Here is a 17,894-nt window from a genome sequence, read left to right on the forward strand (position 1 = left end):
TAGAGCAATAGTATTACAAGTGGCTGAGATTCAGACTGTCTTGGATCAAGAATTTAAGTTTGTATCTCATTTTAGATAGCTTAGTGACTGTAATATGAGCTTCTTCATGCTGAAGAAAATGAATGGGACGTCTTAACTGTGGCTGACAGAAAAAAAAAAAAGGTTCAAATGCCACCCTCTGAGGACAGTTTTCTCCAGCTGTATTAGCAACATTGTTAATGATGCAGTCAGTCTGGCTAGTAGTTGTTGCTAATGAATAGCCCATCTGTGGTTGTTATGGTAAGTGTTTACTTGCTTTGAAAAGATTTTAAAAGTTTATATTCAGCTTGAATTTTATGCTTAGCTCTAATTTTACCACTGTGATAATATAAATGTTTGCTTGCTAGCAAGCTTGACAGTTGACAAGGATGAAACCCTGAGGTTTGTGAGCGAAATGATTTAATTACACCTTGTAAGCAGAGATGTTAAAAGTTTAACATCTCTAAATTAGTGTCTCTAACTAATTTAGAGACACACTAATATTGAAATCAAACTTGCAAGCAAGTTAAAATTTTCCAAATTAGCAAAAGTTGTCAGAGAAAATAGCAGCTAAAATAGAGTTGAATTGATTTCAAAAGTTCACTGCCATTTCCAAACGGTCCATGCAAACCAGATATTTTATTTGTTTGTTTGTTTCTTATCACTATCAAGGGCAAATTGGATGACTTCATGGAAGAAGTAGATATGTGCTGCCAAGAAAGATCCAGCCGGGGTGTCTGTTGTGACGGGGGGATCCTCTACACCCAAAATGGGAACCTGCTTTTTTTTCTAAAGAGCAATTTATTGTATCAAGTGAGTAAAACTATGTAAAAATGAAGAAAAGAAAATGAAATAACACAGAGTAAGTACATTTTATAATTTGATTGGAGTTAGCTGCGTGGTAAACCCTCCTCATAATATAAAATATAGATTAAAATCCTCCCAAATAAAACATGCAACTCTCTGCATCTTTCTGTTTTACTATATGATGGCGCCAACTTAAAAACAAACAAAAAAAAAAACTCTGTATGCTACTTAAACATTTCTTTAACACAGTGGTCCGGCATTCATAGCAAATTGGTTTTGACACTCTTCTCAGCATATGTTGGTTTGTTCTGGATAGCATCTGGTGCGAATTGGATGTGTGCTATTAACAAGTCCTTCAGTTGGGGTCCCGCCCCAGCATGGCTGCTTGTAAATGGCACACTCTTATGGAGACAAATCACCCGCTGGTCGGGTTTCAATGAAATGGTATACAGTTGGAGTACATAAATATAGCTGCAGGAAGCGCCGCTAACTGTGTGATACTCAAACGATGGACTTTTAGTGGCCAAGAGCCAGGTTTTCATTCCACTGAGACACAAGCCACCACATAGGAGGAGGTGTGGGGGGGCTCACACTAGACAGTGTGTATGGAAATTAAATCTGTGGCAGAAAGCACGTTCAGATACTTTTCAACAGGCACATTTGGTTGAACAGATGAGATGGATGAACCATTAAATGGTGCACAGGAAACACAGAGGGCAGCTGTGTGCTGGCTTTGCAATGTGTAGAAAGGTTACAGCATTCATCTGGATTTTAATGTGTGTTTCAGTCAAACGCAGGCGAAGAGCTGGAGAGAAAAACCGACGACTAATCAAGAATGTAAAATATACGTGCTTGTTCATTTATTTATTTATTTATCTATCTATCGATTTAATTATTTATGCCGGAATTTTATATGCGATTATGTGTGAGCGAAAAACGGTGTACTTGAGGAAATAAAAAAAAAGAGTGTGCATCTCTGTGCTATTCCTGAGTTTAATGAAAATGAGTAACCGTTTTTTTGTCTAATTTTGCAGAAGCTGTCACGACTGCGATTTCCTCTCAACCTCATACGTGTTCATTTCCAACTCCAAAACGATTCCCTGACAGCCAGCGGAGCACTTTACCATGAGACACCGCAGCACACAGTTCACAGATGAAATTAGCAGTTACAGCTTTGAAGTTCGCAAGATACAAGGGGGGAAAAGCATTTTGCATCTCACATAGCTGACTACCCCATCATCTTGATATTTGTTCACAGCTGTCACACTGATTCTCCTTTCTCTTCGCCAGGAACAAGGGGATATTGTTCGTTCACTCCAGAGTGAAAGCACACAGGCACTCAACCTGTCGAAGACATGCTGGGCTTCACTGAGCTCTGAACTGGAAAATGCCTGCCACCTCCCCGCAGTTTTGGACTGTCAAAAGCAGTGGTTCTCAAACATTTTGTTGACACTGAATTCTGGGGAGACTCACATTAGGCCCGTCGTATAAAATTTTCCTCTCCGCTTTGAATCACACATCTTAGGGATAGTTGCATTTTTAGTGAGATTTTATATTGTAGACCAATTGAAAGTTGCAAATATTTCCTGAAGAAGGAAAATAAAAGATGGTTTCTATTTTTTTTTCTTTTGTATTCACCCAAAAATTGTAATAAAATTCAGTGCAACTACCTAATTTCACTATAGGTACATCTACTCTTTGAAGATTTCTTAGACGACATTATTGAAACAAAAGCATCATGAAGACTAACAACATTCTGGGTATGGAGAACATTAATCGGACAAGTTGCCACAAAGTCTATACTTGGGAAAAACTGCAAAAGAACTGATTTGACCACAAAGGAAGAATGATAAAAGGATAGCTGTTATATAATCATAAAAAAAGTGTTATAAGACAAATCAGCAGTTTTCCATGGGAGACATAAAAGTAATGGTAAAAAGTATTCTAGTCAACGTCAAACGATACATGTCAAAAAAAAACAAAAAAAAACTAACATTGTATGCCACCTTTGACACATCATCCCCACATTAACCCTGTGTGGTGGCTGCATGATGCTGACAGTGTGGTTTGGTTTTCGTCAGGGAAGATTGAAGCTAGTGAGAGTTGATGGAAAAATTGATAGACAAAAATACATACTTAAGAGTGAAAATGCCCCAGTCAAAGTCCAGAGCTGAATTCCATTGAGAATCTGTGGCGATACCTAAATACTGTCATCCACAGATGTCCTCTATCCAGTCTGATTGAGCCAGAGTTATTCTGTAAACAGAAAGCACAGCTGTACAAAGCTAGAAGATATCCAGTATACCCCCAAAGACTTGAAGCTGCAATTGCCTTAAAGGGCGACTGCGCAAAGTTTTGACTCGGAAAGCCTGAGCACCAACGCACAGGACATATTTGATATTTTTATTTGTAAAGAAAAATTCCTTCATTTCCTGACACTTTTTAATTTGTGTTGGTACCTCATAAAATTCAATTAAAATAAAATTAAGCATATGCTTGTAACTTGTCAAATGTAAAAAAAAAATGTTTAGGGCTCATTGATGCTGCTAAAATATAAGTTTACAATTTGCAACACTTTCTAGCATTTTAACGTAGATTAATAAGAAAGGTCAGAAACCTGTTTTATGTTAAAATCCTCTGTAGGAATCAGAAAAAGTTAAATCCAAAAGTTCAAGTCAAACCCTCACGAGGTCACTTGCCTCTTAAACACCGCTTGGATTGTGAACAAAATAACAATCACATGAGATTATACAAGCCAGTGTGCAGAGTGATTTAAAACAAAATTCTCACTTTTTTCCCCCAATTAAAAATGTATCTCAAGTAAAAATCTTAGATGATTGTTTGCACATCAAGTCCCTTATATTTATGTTCATTCACTTTGCAGATTTATTAAACGCTCGCTGAGAATAAAAGTAAAAAAAAAAAAAAAAACTCCTTTCAGTTGCCAGCATCCATGAAATTAAGTTTGAAAGCCACAGCGATGAATAATGCTCTTTGGCTTTGTTTGCACACCAACAGGCTGGCCTTCCACAAAGAACCAACAATGCATCGCTTTGAACTTGTATTTACGCAGGCGAGCGCAAACATTGACCAAAAATACGGGTCCTTTCATATGCTATAATAGGGATGGCATTGTACATGTGCATATATCACAAATCAAAATATACTACAGGTCTGTTCTTTATGAGATCATGCGCATTACCAGCGTTGTCCTGGACCGAGCTGCATTCAGAAATGCACGCTAAGCACACAAGTCCAACCAGCTGCTTGTACTTACACCATGTTTCCTGACACCCTGTTTGGACTGAAAGAGCGAGCAGCCTTATTAATCAGCTCTGAGAGTTATGCCATCCATCCAAGCACATGGCTGCCTTGATTGTGAGACATTTTAAAGGCTGTCAAGTCTATACAACCCCTGTTAAAAGCAACGAGAACCGTATCTCTGTAAATTATTTAGCCAGGAGAGGGACGTAAATCATTATGAGTGTCAGATACTGAACATGGCACATGCTGCAGTGCAAAATGCACACAGAGAGACTATTCACACTCGGTGCTGAGTGTGGGATTTAAAGCCCCATGTCGTCCACCGTTCTCTGCGCAGCCCTGTCAACTTCAGTCACAACTAATTCACAGAAGTTGATTATGAGTGATCGATTTCAAGAGTTTGTGCAATTATTCTCCACGTGGCAGGGAGCTCATGTGAACTGGAAGTGGTGGCTTATCCTACTTTTGATAAATCTCAGGTTTTTTTTTTGTTTTTTTTTTACAGGATTGTTATTTTAAAAGCATAAATCTTGCAGTAAATCCATCCACAATAGTAGACAGTAAATTTACTGCTCAGTTTGAAGGTTTCAAAGAAAAAAAAAATTACTAAAGGCATTTCTAGGACTGGGGGAAAATATTACTAAAATTTGTTCTTCTAGATTTAAAAAAATAAAATAAAATAAATCCTAAACCCCTTTGAGTTATCATCCAATCTCATTGCTGCTTCACACAGTTATTCAAATATTCCATTTGTAATTCTTGAGAAGTGTTAGTTATTCCTGAACGTCTGTGCTCGAAGATCTGGCTTGTCGACAGGCTTCAGTGTGACTGACACACTCATCAAAATGAGAATCCTTCTTGCCTGAGGGAACTGTGATACCTGTCAAATGGTGGATATCTTTTAATGTTCCTGTCTCAAATGCATGTCAGAGCAAATGCCAAGTCATAACATCAGTTATTACCTGGATGTTCAACGCCTGATTCCTCTTATTTACGCAAAGGGTTCAAAAGATCCCCTCAGTTGTCTTTCCCACTTTGTTTATGGAGAGAATCATAACTGTGACAGTTTTTTTTTTTTTTTTCTTCCTTGCATTTTCAGTAAATTTCATCTGTTTATTTATTTTATTTATTTTTTTGATTGACTGCTCAGGTGTGTGTCATGTGCAACTGCTGTGTGCTTCTTCTCCTGTAAGATGTAAATCCTTGAAGGTTACTAACTTGTAATTTCCTTCAGCTACCATTTGGCAGAAAATCTACCGATCCAGATTGTAACATCAGACAGTTTACAGACTCTTGTGAACACCTGATATAAAACATGTTCATACAATGGACTTTGTGCGTCTGTTTTAACTCTACAGTTACGCAGAATAACAAGCTGTGTTAATGCATTTAATTCTATAATCTTTTTCTCTAGTTTTGATGATTACAAATGATTAAGAGTTAGGTTACTCTAATATGACAAATCTGAGCTAATGTCTTGCTCCCGTTGTTATACATAAGGTATAGCTCTGTCTACCAACTCAGGCGACACATGTAGTACCTGACAGGCCATCTGGAGTCGTTGTGTAGCCTACAAATAAACAGCTTATTCAGGGGATTCAAAGAAGATGTGCACGTCATTTCAAACACTTCTAGATGTTTCAAACCCATCTGCATTCGAGGCCTGATTCATACCTCCCAGTCTGCTCTAATATTTGTTCAAAAGCAAAGCCGGTGTCATCGGTACCTGCCCTGTTGGGACTATCCAAATTTTGTGCATGACGATAGAAATAACAATACTCCAATTTAAAAGAGGGTTTGGGGGGTGGGGGAGCCAAACACAACAGCAGACAAAGAAAACAATGGGTCAGAAAATGAGGAGCAGTAGAAGAAGTAGCCCAGTGGTGCCAATGCATGGCAGCCTGGTCTCTGTTAGGTTACACCAGGGCAGATGTGGTTACAATCCAGTATCTTCCAACCATATAAATGTGTGCGTTAATGGGTGGATGACTAAATGTAGTGTTAAGTGCTTTGGGGTCTTATGGACTTGGTCATTTACCATTTAAAAATATATTTTTTCCACAAAGTCACCCATCTAAACACTTATGTATATATAAAGATTCAGAATAGCTAGAAACTATGACTAACAAGCCTGGCTGGGAAGCAATATTATTTATATGAACAAATTTAGTTTACTAATGTAAATCACAAAAGGAAAGCTAAGAAATTTCTACCATATGACAGTTTACATTTGTATTGTTTTCCTTACACTTGCTGCAGGGTTCAAAGTAAGCCAATGAGAGAAAATACATATTCATTGAAATTTAATGGTTCTGCTTCAAAGTGAACCCTAAAGTTCCTTTCAAATGTCTCATCTCTACACGTCATCACCTACAACACTTGGTTGAGCTGAATAAGAGTATCATAAGCAGTACAACTGAAAGCACGCCACAGTTTGGTTTTGGGCTGGCTGTGTATTGGGCACTAGGGTTTGTTTGTATCACTGACATCGATAAATTGCTGGCGTAGCGTGGAAGCTGGTAATAGTTGAATAGTTTATATCAACATGATAAATATAGCCCTCATAAATCACACAGGAGTTATATATTGCTGTTTTCACACTTGGCTCCAACCAGGAAGCTCTGGAGGATATCAAGGTGAAGTATAACCTACACTTTCTTCTGCTCTGTATACAATAAGTCCTAAGGCTTCGGTGTTCTTTAAACTACATAATGGTCCTGTGGAGTATCAACGGTGCACAAAGAACTATTAATGTCCCCACCTGATTCTTTACAGGTTTGCAAACAGCTGCTGAGGTGGGAAATTCAGCTCAGAAGTGCAACATAGACTAAAGATGACCTTATTTTAATGAACATATTTTCTATAAAAAGACACATTAATTTTTCTATTTTCCTATTTTGAAGCAAGCAATGAATTGGCTTAATCTTTAAACATATCCAGTGGTTACGAAAGAAGATTAAAGAACAAGTTTCCCCTTTTTTAAATGAGTGACTGAGCACTGGGGCTCATCCTGGACAAGACACCTGATCATTACTTAGTTTTTATCTATTTTTTTTATTAAAATTCTTTTTAAAAGTTCGAAGTTTGTTTCCTTCTTTTTATAAAGGGAGCTGGTTATGCTCAGTGTTTGTACATTGGCCAGAAGGGAATTATTCATGGTTTATTTCAAGAAAAATGGGCAAGACAAGTGTTTTATTTATCTCAGCCAAGTTGATTCGAAAGCTCCAAATTTCATCCTCGTGGCATTTTCTTTTTTGCCCAGAAGCAAAAGCATTGGTTTGATGTTTGATTCCAAACGACCTGTCCTTTGACTCTTTTATTGTTTTTTTTTTGTTTTTTTTATTAGAAAGACATACTACGAAAACGGTTTGTGTACTACTTTTTTCCCCAATTGTTTTTGTATTTTCTGAATGTATGTACCAGTTGTGCAAAATTCTAACAGAACTTTAAAATGTGCAGCCATGCTTTTTGCCACAAAAAAAAAAAAAAATCTCAGGGCTTAAACTCCAGCCACAGTATACTCATCTAGTTACTGACATAAAATTTGTACTTTAGATTGTGTTTCACCATGTTCCAGTAAAGCTGAAGGAAATTATTTTTGTCAAGTCTGAATTTGGTCAGGAAATTGAGATTATGAACAGAATGATGTAACAGTTACACATTATCTGCATAAGGCCATGGACACCACTGCTACAATGCAAATAATCTTCACCAACATAACCTGTTACCCGCCCCACTCGATCCAGCTGACACAGCATATGCCTGAAGTTTATGATTTCCTTTAAAATGGCCCTAGGTAATCTACTTGAACCTTTTGCATCTAGTCATTAATTTTTATGTGTATGTGGATTAAGCAAACTAAGTCACACTTAAGGTAATAGAATCAACTGTGATCTTACTTACTTCCTTTAAAGACATCACATTTCCATTAGCAGCATCGTCGTTCAGCCTTGTATAATTTGATAGAACACAATTTCCCTAGAATGACCATCTTTGCATTTAGTTCTAAGTGATTTTGTCCAGTGTTTTGTGTTCTTGTTTGCTTGAACAGATGCATACTGCTTACTAATGATGTCATCTATTACAGCACAGAAGATAAATCACTCAGTAATGGATGAAGTTCATTGTACGGCTACAAAAGTCACATATTTGTGTAGCATGGAAGCATGTCAGTCACAGTAACTGGTGGCCCACACCCATTGAAATAACATGTACTTACTGACATATAACACAATTAGGTTTTTCCTCAAAAAAGGGAGAAAATAGCAGTAGACTGCAATGATTTGGTAGACTGAAACACTGCCTACTCAATAAACAAACAAACAAAACAATAAAACTAACAATGAAACACAAGCAGGCTAAGTATTTATCCTAATTAGAGGGCTCTAACTTTCACTGTCCACCCAGTAACTATATACACGAAAAGTCATTTTCTATATAATGCCTTGTTCTGTCTCTACACGGCTTCAACTTTGGAACAGTCTTGTAGTTTTGAGTTGAAACACACTAAAGATAAAACTACCTAGACACTCCTGATTTTGAATGGAGCCGAAGAGCCCTTTGGAGCAAAGCCCGTTCCTGACATTTCCTCTGCTTTCTGCGTTCGTCAGTGACAGGCAACAACCTCATCAGCTTGCACACTACTCCAACGTGCTCCATTAAGGTGCCTAGAATAAGGGTGCATTTCCATAAAATATTCTTTGTCAGAATCAGAAAATGGGCAAATTATCTGAACACTAAAACACCCCCAGTGCACCGGAGATCCCGGAGAGGACAGAAATGACCTCAATTAGGCTGTCTAAGCACAAGAAAGTGTCTCGCTGGATAGAGATCTGAGTGGCACGGAGAGATCAGCACCACCACTTCTTGCACATCACCTGGATGAGCACTTTTACATTTGTAAATCAATGAGGAGGGTAACCACGTGCAGGAGAGCTGGGAGGGATTCCTGTCTTCCTTGACACAGATTTTCGAGAGCCAAAATGCCTCCATTGCTGTGCTCAGTTTGGGGACTGCATTCTAATATCACTCAATCAGAACACCGGTATTTAGTGATGATGGATGTGATCAAAGACGCTGTTGGTTTTCCTTTCAATCCAATGGATGAAAGGCAGGTTTAGTGGAAATTTACCTAAACCATTTGTTTATAGCAAAGATGCTGTGCTTTGTTTCTTGCTTTTGCTCCCTTTCTGACCATTTTACGTACAATCAACCAACCTGTGGACATTTGTAAACAGCTGGAAGTTTACTCTAAGATGAAACTTTTCTTGCTTGTGTTTCAATCTGACACAAAATGCCACCCTCAGAATAAAGGAAATTGGTTGGGATAATTCAAGAACATCCCAGAACAACACAAGTCTATAATAACCTTGAAGATCCTGAAATACTAGCTTTGGAGTCAAATTTAAGGTTACATCAGCAAGGGGTGGGAATGTACCAACCGTTTTTGTTTGTAAATAGAAACAATATAGTTTGATTCACAATTGTAGCTACCTGAATGGACTAACCAAAGGCCTTCTGGGAAAAGCTTTTTATCTTCAAGCTTATATCCCATATTGTTTTGAGTTATTTTTGAGACTTGATTATTCTGTATTCCTTAGTCTCTTTGATTAAATCAGTCTTGTTTCTGTTTTACTTTAGTTCTTCATTTTGCTTCTAGACATGTTTATTTCAGGCTCTCCTCAGCTTGCCTTCTGCTCTCCCCTCACACCTGCAACCTGTTAGCTCATCAGCCCGGGTCTTTTGTTCCAGCACTCACTCTCACAGTACTATCATGCCTGTTTTGATAAAAGCAGGTGTAATGAGAAAGAAGGATTACCTGTTAGTCAACTCAAAACCTTGGTGACTGAAATCTGGACAAAATTACAATAATACCAACCACAACTGTTTTGGAATGGAAAATCTGTGTGTTTTCCACACAAGCTATTGCTATGTTATGTTATAATGGTCCATCCATCCATCTTCTTTCACCCTTGTCCCTCAGTGGGGTCGGGGGGGTTGCTGGTGCCTCTCTCCAGCTGGCGTGCCGGGCGAGGGGCGGGGTACACCCTGGACAGGTTGCCAGTCTGTCACAGGGCAACACAGAGACACACAACCATGCACACACACACACTCACACTCACACTCACACCTAGGGGCAATTTAGACAGACCAATTAACCTAACAGTCATGTTTTTGGACTGTGGGGGGAAACCGGAGTACCCGGAGAGGACCCACGCATGCACAGGGAGGACATGCAGAAAGACCGGGGCCGGGAATCGAACCCAGAACCTTCTTGCTGCAAGGCAACAGCTCTACCAACTGCGCCACTGTGCAGCCCCTGTTATAATGGTCCTTAAAAGCCAGTTAGTTAAAATTCTGTCAACCAACTCTGCAAAGAAGAGTGCTCAAATATCCAGTCAGTACTAAGCCTGAAGCTTGTTAATGACTCTAGTTGGTTGAGAGGCAGCTTTTTTTTTTTGGAGATCTTTAAAAACCAAATATTTTTGGAGTGTATGTTTATGGCTGAGCTTCTGTAAAATTTTGAGCATTTATGATTTGTAGGAAATGCACCATACATTAGAAATTCCACACTCAATTTTATTTTTAAAATTCATTTGAATTTTTTTTTTTTTTGCTGTGTGATCTGTCATCTTTTGACAAAGAAGGATGACAGCTCATCCTTCATCCTATCCCAATCGTAAAAGGCCCAACATTATTGTGACTTCCATGCCCACAGATATGTGCTTTTTTTTGTTTGTTGGCACTGTACATTAGAGATAATAATCTCTTTTTGATTTATGCTTGGCATGGGGGTTCACCATTGAAGCTGTTTCTTCTTATTGACACAGCTGTTAGCAAAGCTATAGATTTACTACTGTTGGTGACATGTTGTCTTTATATTGTACCGTACACCCACTAATAACAGTTTTAGTGCTGGTAATTCAGCAGGACTGAATATATGCTTAGGTGTGTGTGTGTGTGTGTGTGTGTGTGTGTGTGTGTGTGTGTGTGTGTGTGTGTGTGTGTGTGTGTGTGTGTGTGTGTGTGTGTGTGTGTGTGCGTGTGTGTGTGTGTGAGAGTCACGTCCCGAACTCCCCCTCCTCTGCTGCCAGATGTCCTGCCATGTTTTCATCCAGTGCCGTTATTTGTGAACGTCCTACGAATCTGAAGAGGACTGCTTCTGGTCTCAAACAAATAGTCACAGTTTGCGCAAAGAAATGTGCATTCCCATACGGCTACGTTTTCCAAATGTTTTAATGCCTGTGTTTTATCTAGACTACCATTTAGACAGCTGAGCACGCAAGAACTTAACTGTGAGACGGAAGAAATTAACGACTGAGTTGAGTTAAAGGAAGGTTTCTCTACTAAACATGTGATCCGAAGTATTTTCCCAAGGTTTCGGTAATAAATATGAACTAATTTGTTATTCTTAGTAACGATGCGTAAAAAGCCAAATATTTTGTCACGGTGGTATGATCTCACACTTAAACATGAAACATCTTATAACCACATGATGGATAGTCAAGTGGTTTTGATTAAATGTTTCTTATTTACAGAAGTTCATCATACAAAGATTTCCAGCAACTCTTCAGCGTCTAGGAGGCCTACAGCATCCTAGATCCCCTGCCATGCTCAACAGTGGAAATGACTTTTGCTTCATTGTTTGCCTCAGACCAAACCTACCAGCATTTTTTACCAAAAAGCTCTATGGTTTCTTCTGACCAGAGCTCACAGTTCCACTTAAACTACTGATTTGTCAGACTCCACACTTTACATTTGTAATGGTGGGACAGAAAAGTTGTTGTTTTTTTTCCTTTCAAATGCCTGCACATAAATGTAATCTAAATTTGTAATTTGGTGACCGAGAGATGTGACTGCTGTTGTTATTCTCTATTTATTACCTGATTTTGGATCCTCCTCAATTTGCATGGCGCAAAAACAAATATGGGTCCTTCTCCGGCCTAATAGAGCAGGGGCTGGTAGAACCGGACCCTTGTGCCTTGTCATATTTATACCACAGACAAGAAGAAAGCAATGAGTCGTAAGTTAGCACTTCCTGAAAATTCGGATCCTCAGTTATTAGGATAAGCAGGATGGATGGATGGATGGATGGATGGATGGATGGATGGATGGATGGATGGATGGATGGATGGATGGATGGATGGATGGATGGATGGATGGATGGATGGATGGATGGATGGATGGAAAGTATGGATACCAATAATTGTGGCACCAGATATTTTTGTTGAAAACAATATTTTCTTAATATTATATTTTTTTTCCTCTTTTTTGTAATAAATGAATGAATGCATATGAACGCTTGGATGTTAAAAGACAAGGCTCAGAGTAAGATACTGCTGCTGTAATTAAATATTAATATTAATATTTTTGCTGCGTTTGAACTTGTTTGACCATTAATAAAACCTGTATTTGTAAGTGAGGAAAAAAAAATTTTTTAAAAACTTTACAAAAATGTGGTAAAATGAAAAGTTAAAAATGGTATAAAATCATGTGCTTAAATTAGTTTGTGAAATTCCCGCTTCAGTCTACGTAAAATCAAATTTAAAGCTAACATAAATATATTTAATCTACCTCCAGCGAGCGTTTCGAGTTGTTGCAGGGCTTCCCCCCCCCACACCCACCCCCCTTTTTTTTTTTCAGCTGCGCTCAGTGCACACCTTAGCACTTTCAGACCTTGATGGACAAAGTGAATATGTACTTTAGCCTTCCTGCATACTCTAATCCCCCCATGTTGTCTCTCCTCTCTGTGTCAAATCTCCACCGTTGACGCTGAGAGGGAGAGGAAAGGGGGGGCTATTGGGGTGGTGGGAGGCTCGGTAATTCATGCACACATGTGCCTGCCTGTTCCTCCAGTGACAGGGGCCAGGGGGAGGGGCACATGATAAATTGCCTTCCACCGGGGACCTCCGAGCACAGCCACCATGATGTGGGTAAAAATGGAAATTGCTCCCTTTTCACCGTCATTACATCAGTTTAGGACGCGTGTGGGCCTTATATGCGCACCGGTGAGGGGAGTTTTTTTTTTTTCTTTTTTTTTTTTTTAGCGTGACTAACCGCTGCGCGATAAAACGAGCGGCTGAGGAGGTATTCTTGATGTTCATGACGATAACTGGAGCTGCAAGGCCAAAAAAAGTAAAGCATTCCAAGAATCAGCACACGAAACGCCCCGGTTTGCCTGAATCAACGTCGGATAAACGCACAAAAACAATTTGGTCCGCAAAGTTTTCCGTAGCACTTCAAGCAACTCAGCGGAAAATATCAGCAAAATAGATTTAGTTGCTCACCTTGGCGAAAGCATGTTCCTCTACATCAGAGATTATCAATGCAAATATGTAATTGACCCGTTATGTCTATAGCGCTGGATTGCACATTTGCGAAAATCAAACTAATTTTGCACAACTTAGATCGCTTTAATTGCACATTTCTTTGCGTCCATATTATATTTACAGGCGGACGAAGTGATCAGATGCAAACTAACTCACTGCACCCAAGAAGAGGAAAAAAACAAACAAAAAAAAACAGTTGATTCATTTGCATAAAACTTTCCCCAGTCAGATTTGCAAAGAAAAATAAAAAGATAAAGTCAAACAAAAAAAACCTCCATGTCAAATTTGTATTAAATTGTTAATGCATTTAAACAAAATCGCTGTAAAAACATTCTCTTTTATGAGTGCATATAAATATAATTATTCCATTTATATCTAGAAATGCATGGACTTTTGTTGTCATAAAGCGTGAGACGGGGGACGTCAATATTCTTGATGAAGATTTTATGCGTCACTCGTTTTGTAAAGCACACACCTACCGAGGTTCCTCTGAGCAATGTATTGATAAAATTCATGAAAATCCGCTTAGCAAAAGTCCGCTTTATTTTAAGTGTGTGTAGACACACACAAACACACACTCCGAACCAACAGTCTGATCTATTTTTAAAGTTAGAATTTTTGAAAGCTAGAAAGAAAGAAAGAAAGAAAGAAAGAAAGAAAGAAAGAAAGAAAGAAAGAAAGAAAGAAAGAAAGAAAGAAAGAAAGAAAGGAAGAAAGAAAGATTTTTTAAAATGTTTTATGAAAGCCTTGGTCTGTGTGAGTGTAAATTCTGAATTATATATTACTAAAGGCCAATAATTTAAGAGACCAGTAAAATAAAATTCTATTGAATTTACAGTTAATTTTACGTTTATCCTTGATATTATTCATCTTAGGAGCTGAAGAAATGAGTTCAAGAACAAAAAAAGAGGCACAGTAACATACGGAACAGAACTGCTTCTTATTTTTCCCCAGAATACATACAAAAAAATACCAATATCTCTTTCCATCACCTGAAAAATAACGGGAAATTTAAATGTGGACATGTTTTGAAATTTTAAGAAACAGACATGCATGTAAATTATTATTTTTTTCTTCTTCTCGATGAGACATTAAATAAGAACAAATACAATCATAGCAATTTCAAATGAACATCGAAATGAAGATCCCTACGTTTGTTAGGTTTTCTAACATATGCGTATTTTCATTTTTACCTATAGAATTCAGCTCCAACATAATGCACTTTTTGAGTTGCTCAATTTTTTCTTTCTTCTCCCATAACGCAGCTGTTACCGCCTGCTTTAAGCCCGACATATAAATAAATACAGTTCAAGTCCACGGATCCCGTCCATAAGTTTAGCGCAGTTAATATAAAAGTCTTTATATTTGCATTCTTAGTATTATAAACTTTTCGAAGTCTTTTTTTTTTTTCTTCCTCACTGATATCCCAGAGCAGACGCTGTGGTGAGTCTCTGTCCATACAGTGCATAAGGGGAGTAGTAGGGGCCAGTGGCGGCGGGGACAGGAACAGGGGCGCCGGGGGTCGGCAGGGGACTTTTAGAGTACGGATGGTAGCGGGTGCTAAGTCCTAATGCGTGATGCGGGCTCCTTAGAGCCAAAGTCCCGGGACTCCCTGGAGCTCCTGACGGTGGCATATGCATATGGCAGGCCATGGCCGCTGCTGCAGCGCTGGCCAGTGATGAGGAGCCCGGGTAGCCCGATATTAACTTCTCCGCCCCGGTAAAAGCAGTGTGTGTCCTTAGGTGGTTCAGCAGCTCCTCTGAGGTGGAGAAGCGCTTGTCGCACGGTCCATTTGCCGACACCCAATTACAAACATGTGGGAGAGGGTCATTGGGGAGCATGAATCCGTATGGGTACAGGGGGTGTCCGCTGAATGACGGCGCGGTGGAGTGGACGCCGTGGATGGGGTGTGTGGGGTACATTAGCGGGTAGCTGGACTTGAGGGCGCTGGCGGCGGCTGCGGCCGCAGAGTCGTGTGTGCAGGTAGCACCGGCTGCGCCCGCTAAGTGACTGGCACAATGGTAACTGAGGCAGTAAGGATCTCTGCACAGGCTGGCTGACATGATGGACGGGGGAGAAGCTCCGGCCAGTGGGCTGGATCCAGCCTTACTGCAGCCCAGCGAGCTGGCCAGCTGTGCGTTTACCAAGCTTCCTCCGTGGGGCAGGAAGTGCTGAGGGTAACCGGCATAGGCCCCGGCCAAACTGCCAGGGTAGGTCATGCCAGCAGGGGGCAAAGGGAACACTGTTTGTCCCGGTTTGTAAGGGGAAACTGGCGCAACGAGTCCTGACCCGAGAACGGACGCGGAGGATACGGAGGTCACAGAGGGAGACTCCGAGGAAGATGAGGAGGACGTTTTGGTGCCAGGGGTCGCCTCCTGATGTTGGTTGACCTCCACGTTAATTCCACCGCAGCTCACGCTTATCCTGCTGTGGCTGGTGGTGCCAGAGCCGTCCGCTGTGCCGTTTTTGTTACAGTCAGACTCCTTCTTCTCATCTCTCTCCCCGCATTTCCCCTCCGACGGCATGGGAGAGGCGGAGGTGCTGGAGTTGGGGCTGCCAGTCCGCGGCGTGAACGGCTGGCAGGTGGCGCTCGGCACTCGGAAACCGGACTTCTCCCCAGCCGAGCCGCCCGAGGACGAGTCCTTCTTGTCCGTCGGCTTGGAGTAAGGTTTGAAGCTGGATTTGTCGTCCACGCCGATGTCGCTCAGCTTCAGGGGGCCAGATTTAGATTCCTTCTCGCTAGATCCGTTTGACGTTACGGAGGAGAGTTTAGAGGAGGGCGGCGGGTCCGGCTTGCCGATCTGAGAGCAGGTCTGCGCCAGCAAAGCCAACGGACTTTTCTTGGCATCAAGCTGCAAAATTAAAACGAACATATAAAATATAGTCCTTTACATTTCTATGCAGAACTTTGCTGAATTTTACACGGAGTATAAGTGTATTTCACTAGAAGAAAAAATAATTCTGAGCCAAATATTTAGGGCGATATGAGAAGACACAAACAAACCTCAAGTCTAAATACATTTAATTATTATTATTATTATTATTATTATTTTTAAATGCTCGCCTTACCTCTATCGGACTAACTGGGGTGGAAGGCAGAGGTTGCAGATACTCCGGGTGCAAAATGTGTCCAGACCGTGCCGTAAGCATTTTCAAAACCTTGATGGGAAGTCGGTTCGCTTGCCGTAGTGGATCGGACGGAGGTGCGGAGTGAAGAAAGGGCTTGTTGATGCTGCTATTCCGAGAACTGCTGCTGCCGCCGCGGCTGCTGCTACTGCTGCTTTCCCACACGACACAAATTTCACTATTTTTCAGGGCAGACGCCGAGGGCGACGTGATCATGTCCCAACAGTCAGGAAATGAAACGGCGATGCATTCATCAGATTCATTAAGAAAAACCAGCACCAAAACGTAAAACAAACAGGGGGGGAAAACAAAAGCTAGAAAGTCTTTTTCTGTCGAGAGAAACGAGTAAAAGGATCGCAAAACGCCTGAGTAAAATGTAATCCCTGGTTGGAGAGGAGGCTGCAAGGCGCGGCAGCTTGGAAGGGAAGTAGACCAGTGAGAGGTTATCGCAGATCCGCAGCTGCGTCCTGCACCGAAAGCGCTGCGCCCCGTGTGTGCGCGTCTGTCTGCAGGTCCTCGCTCTGTACTCCCGAAGCACGAACTGGTAGGAATTTTCACTTCAAAAGCAGCTGAATTAGTCCGAGATTAAAGCCTTTGCCGCCTTCCAATCAAATGGGACCCTGAGGTGATTGGAGGGTCAAGGGGATGTGACGTTCTCCTCTTTGTAAGCGCCTCTGTTTTGACAGCTCGGGGGAGGAGATAGGGGGGGGGAAAATATTATGGTTGCTGTGAACGCTTGTCCCTGAAGTTGAGGAGACATGGAGCTTGGCTAGTACCAAACCCAGTGCCGCTGCTAGAGGGGGTCGGGTGGGGCTGAGGGGGGAATAGTGCCTATGATGACACAAAATGACAATAAAGTGATTCCTAATTCTTGATTTCAATCAAAACATATTTTTAAGACTCTTTAATTCAGAACATGACAAGTCAAAGTGTCAAAGAGTTTCAAAATGTATTTCAACATAATATTTTTATTATACATTTTTTGCTTAGCGTAGCTTCACTGCTTCATCTTGTAATTTCTCATCTTATCGTCCTTTCCATTTTTTATTGCCTTCCAACCTATTTATGTTAATGAAAGTACTTTATCTTTCCCTTTGTTGTGTTTGAATATCTGTATCTGAATAAAGACTGATATTCATTACTGCTTATGCTAATTCCTGACCTTGGTAGCAGGCCACTCCCACTGAAACCACTCCAAATACATGTTGTAGTAACACTTAAGAAATGATGTTGCTCTAGAGGAACCCATGGCCAAACAATGTATGTTGTTGTAGACCGGGTTACATTGCTGGTCCAACTCTAAAACTTGATTTGGGGATATTCCAGATCAAGTTATAGGGCTGATTTACC

The 17,894-nt window shown here is 40.4% G+C and overlaps 1 protein-coding gene across 1 annotated transcript; it reads right to left on the minus strand.

Moving 5' to 3' along the window:
• Positions 1-14,339: 14,339 nt before the first annotated feature.
• Positions 14,340-17,246, minus strand: znf503 (zinc finger protein 503). Its single transcript, XM_008429425.3, has 2 exons — positions 16,488-17,246; positions 14,340-16,270 (listed from the first exon to the last, which is right to left on the minus strand). Exons 1-2 carry the CDS (start codon positions 16,758-16,760, stop codon positions 14,834-14,836), a joined length of 1,710 nt encoding a protein of 569 aa, XP_008427647.1. The 5' UTR covers positions 16,761-17,246; the 3' UTR covers positions 14,340-14,833.
• Positions 17,247-17,894: the final 648 nt, after the last annotated feature.

The sequence above is a fragment of the Poecilia reticulata genome, chromosome 15, assembly GCF_904066995.2.
Source record: "Poecilia reticulata chromosome 15, P_reticulata-male-v2, whole genome shotgun sequence".
Taxonomy (NCBI): Eukaryota; Metazoa; Chordata; class Actinopteri; order Cyprinodontiformes; family Poeciliidae; genus Poecilia; species Poecilia reticulata.